The sequence below is a fragment of the Capra hircus genome, assembly GCF_001704415.2.
Source record: "Capra hircus breed San Clemente chromosome X unlocalized genomic scaffold, ASM170441v1, whole genome shotgun sequence".
In the NCBI taxonomy this organism is placed as follows: Eukaryota; Metazoa; Chordata; class Mammalia; order Artiodactyla; family Bovidae; genus Capra; species Capra hircus.
In genome coordinates this window covers 2,196,554-2,200,980 of record NW_017189517.1, presented here as the reverse complement: position 1 = coordinate 2,200,980, position 4,427 = coordinate 2,196,554, and the positions used below count along the sequence as shown (strand labels likewise).

Here is a 4,427-nt window from a genome sequence, read left to right as displayed (position 1 = left end):
TCTGCAGTGATTTTGGAGCCCCCGAAAAATAAAATCTGTTGCTGTTTTCATTGCTTCTCCATCTATTTGTCATGAAGTAATGGGACTGGATGCCATGACCTTAGTTTTCTGAATGTGGAGTTTTAAGCCAGCTTTTCACACTCCTCTTTCACTTTCATCAAGAGGCTCTTTAGTTCTTCTTAGCTTTCTGCCATGAGAGTGGTTTCATCTGCATATCTGAGGTTATTGATATTTCTCCTGGCAATCTTGATTCCAGCTTGTGCTTCATCCAGCCCAGCATTTCTCATGATGTACTCTGCATAGAAGTTAAATAAGCAAGGTGACAATATTCAGCCTTGACTTGGAACCAGTCTGTAGTTCCATGTCTGGTTTTAACTGCTGCTGCTTCTTTTTTTTTTTTTTTTTTACAGTCCAGGTCTTTATTTTTACACCCATCAGGCCATGAATTCATAGGGGATGGGCTCCAACAGTTCGGGTTCCTTTCCATTGGTCCTCACAAAGTGTGCTTCTCTAGGTGGAGCAGGCTGGCGCTTCAGCTGAACCCAAGTCCCTTTCTCTTTGGCTTCCTTCTTTTTCTGATCATTTTCCTTCACACGTTTCAGGAAGCTATCTCGGCTCTTAGAGTGCTTAATATGCTCAATACGCACATTAATTCTCTTGGCAAGAATCTTGCCCTTAACTTGTTTGTTTACAATGATGCCAACAGCATGCTGGGTAACATTGTAGACTCTCCCAGTTTTGCCATGGTAACATTTGTGGGGCATTCCTTTTTGAACAGTACCCATTCCCTTGATATCTACAATATCACCCTTCCTGTAGATTCGCATGTATGTGGCCAAAGGAACAACTCCATGTTTTCTGAAAGGCCTGGAGAACATGTAGCGGGTGCCCCGCCTCTTTCCCTTTGTGTTGGTCATCTTGGCGAATCACTGGAAGATGGCGGTTCCGGCCGAAAAGCTAACTGCTGCTTCTTGACTTGCATACAGGTTTCTCAGGAAGCAGGTCAGGTGGTCTGGTATTCCCATCTCTTTCAGAATTTTCCAGTTTGTTGTGATCCACCCAGTCAAAGGCTTTGGCATAGTCAAAAAAGCAGAAGTAGATGATTTTCTGGAACTCTCTTGCTTTTTCGATGGTCCAATGGATGTTGGCAATTTGATCTCTGGTTTCTTTGCCTTTTCTAAATCCAGCTTGAACATCTGGAAGTTCATGGTTCACATACTGCTGTAGCCTGCCTGGCTTGCAGAATTTTGAACATTATTTTGCTAGCCTGTGAGATGAGTGCAATTGTGTGGTAGTTTGAACATTCTTTGGCATTGTCTTTCTTTGGGATTGGAATGAAGACAGACAGACCTTTTCCAGTCCTGTGGCCACTGCTGAGTTTTCCAAATTTGCTGGCATATTGAGTGTAGCACTTTCACAGCATCATCTTTTAGGATTTGAAATAGCTCAGCTGGAATTTCATCAGCTTCACTAGCTTTGCTCACAGTGATGCTTCCTAAGGCCAACTTGACTTTGCATTCCAGGATGTGTGGCTCTAGGTGAGTGATCACACAATTGTGGTTATCTGGGTCATGAAGATCTTTTTTGTACAGTTCTTCTGTGTATTCTTGCCACCTCTTCTTAATGTCTTCTGCTTCTGTTAGGTCCATACATTTCTGTCATTTATTGTGCTCATCTTTGCCTGAAATGTTCCCTTGGTATCTCTGATTTTCTTGAAGAGATCTCTAGTCTTTCCCATTCTACTGTTTTCCTCTATTTCTTTGCACTGAACACTGAGGAAGGCTTTCTTATCTCTCCTTATTCTTTGGAACTCTGCATTCAAATGGTTATATCTTTGTTTTTCTCCTTTGCCTTTTGCATCTTTTCTTTTCTCAGCTATTTGTAAGGCCTCCTCAGGTAACCATTTTGCTTTTTTGGGTGGCCCTACATGGCATGGCTCATAGTTTCATTGGGTTAGACAAGGCTGTGTTCCATGTGATCAGACTGGCTAGTTTCCTGTGATTGCCATTTTCATTTTGGCTTTTTTTTTTTTTCCACTCAGCAAAACTCTGGAGATTTATCCATGTTGTTGAATGTATTAACACTTTGATTCTCTCTATTGCTGATTAGTATTCCATGGTATGGCTACACCACAGTTTGTTTAACTATTCACCCACTGCAGAACATTTGTTTTTTTTGTAGTTTTTGGTTATTACAAATAAAGTTGCTATAAACATTCATGTATGGGTTTTTGTATCTCAGGGGTCAGTTCCCAAGAGTGCAATTGCTGGGTTGTGTGGTAGTTGCAGGTTTAGCTTTTTAAAGAAAAAAAAACACATGTTCCCACAGTGGCTATACCATGTTATATTCCTACCAGCAATGTATAAGTGATTCAGTTTCTCCACATCCTGGCTAGAATTTGGTGATGTCATTATTTTCAACTGTAGCTTATTCTGATATGTGATATCTTGTTGTGATTTTAATTTGCATTTCCTTAATAGTTACTGATATTGAGCATCTTTTCAAGTACTTGCCATCTGTATATACTTGTCAATGAAACATCCATGCATGGTTTTTGCACATTTTATAATTAGATTATTTCACTTTTTAATTTCTGAATTTGGGAGTTCATTATATATCCCTAGGTAGTAATCCTTTGTTGGATTTATGGTTTGCAAATGTTTTCTCCTAGTCTGTAGCTTGTGTTTTCATCCTATCAATAAGGTCTTTCACAGAATTAAACTGTATTTTAATGAGGTAGAATTTGTCAATTTATACTTTTATGGATTGCGCTTTTTGGTCTTATCTAAGTAAACTGGTGTTGCCTAGGTAAACTTTTTGCCTAGCCTCAGGTCCCAAAGATTTTCTCCTATTTTTTTCCCTAAAAGTTTTATAATTTTACATTTTAAAATTAAGTCCATCATTCATTTTGAGTCAATTTTTTTGTATAAGGACTGAGATTTAGATCTAGGTTTTTTTCCCTCCCACATAGATGTCTAATTGCTCTAGCACCCCAAGGATGTCTAATTGCTCCTGCACCCTCCTTTCACTGAATTCTTTGCACCTTTTAAAAATTAATTTGATACATTTGTGTGGGTCGATTTCTGTTTTCTATTTTGTTTCATTGGTCTATGTATCTATCTATCACTCCACCAATACCACACAGTCTTGGTAACTGTGGGAATATAGCAAGACAATATTGGGTAGATTGATTCCTCTGAATATATTCTCTTTTCAAGATTGAATTAGCTCTTGGTCTTCTGCCTTTCCATATAAATGTTAAAATAAACTTGTCTGTGTTTCTAAAAATCTCTTGATGGAATTTTTATAGAAATTGCATTGACCTTAAAGATCAATTTGGATAATACTGACACTTTTGCCTCCTGATACATGAACATAGTATGTTTATCCATTTATTTAAGTTTTATTTGATTTCATTAGTGCTTTGTAAATTTCAGCATATAGATCCTGTACATATTTTGGTTAATTTATACCTAAGTATTTCATTCTATTTGGAAAGTTTTAAATGGTTATACTTTTAATTTTAGTGTCTGAGAATTCATTGTTAATATACAGAAATACAGTTGAGTTTTGTACATTATTCTTGTATCCTGCAACTTTCCTGTACTCATATATTAGTGTCAGGAGGTTTTTTGTTGTTGTTATATTCTTTGGGATTTTCCATGTAGATGACCATATCATCTGCAATCGTTCTGATCTGCATGTCTTTTACTTCCTTTCCCTCCCTTATTTCAATGGCTAAAATTACTGACACTATGTTGAATAAAGGTGGTGAGAGTGGACATCCTTGCCTTTTTGCTAGTCTTATGGGGAAAGCAAATTAACTCTTTCATCAGAAAGCACAATGTTAGCTACTGGTTCTTACTGTATGTTCTTTATCAAATTGAGGAAATTACTCTTTATTCCTATTTTTTCTGAAAGTTTTTTATGATGAATGTTGTTTAATTTTTAAATTCTTTGTGTGCACTGATTGGTATGATTTTGTGATTTTTCATCTTTAGCTTTTTAATGTAATGATTACATTGCCTTCTTTTCAGATATTAAACCACCCTTGCAGCCCTTGGTCACTGTGTATAATTCCTTTTATATATTACTGAATTTGGTTTGCTAATATTTTTTTCTTTTTTATTATTATTATTTTTACTTTACAATATTGTATTGGTTTTGCCACACATCAACATGAATCCGCCACGGGTGTACACGTGTTCCCAATCCTGAACCTCCCTCCCACCTCCCCCCACCAACACCATCCCTCCGGGTCATCCCAGTACTCAGCCATTAAAAAGAATACATTTGAATCAGTTCTAATGTGGTGGATGAAACTGGAGCCTCTTATACAGAGTGAAGTAAGCCAGAAAGAAAAACACCAATACAGTATGCTGCTGCTGCTGCTAAGTCACTTCAGTCGTGTCCAACTCTGTGCAACC

General features: G+C 37.4%; 1 protein-coding gene across 1 annotated transcript; it reads right to left on the bottom strand.

Annotated features, from left to right (window-relative positions):
- Positions 1 to 401: 401 nt before the first annotated feature.
- LOC108634465 (60S ribosomal protein L21) lies at positions 402 to 980 on the bottom strand. The gene has a single exon (XM_018044256.1). The coding sequence runs from the start codon at positions 915 to 917 to the stop codon at positions 435 to 437; it is 483 nt and encodes a 160-aa protein (XP_017899745.1). The 5' UTR covers positions 918 to 980; the 3' UTR covers positions 402 to 434.
- Positions 981 to 4,427: the final 3,447 nt, after the last annotated feature.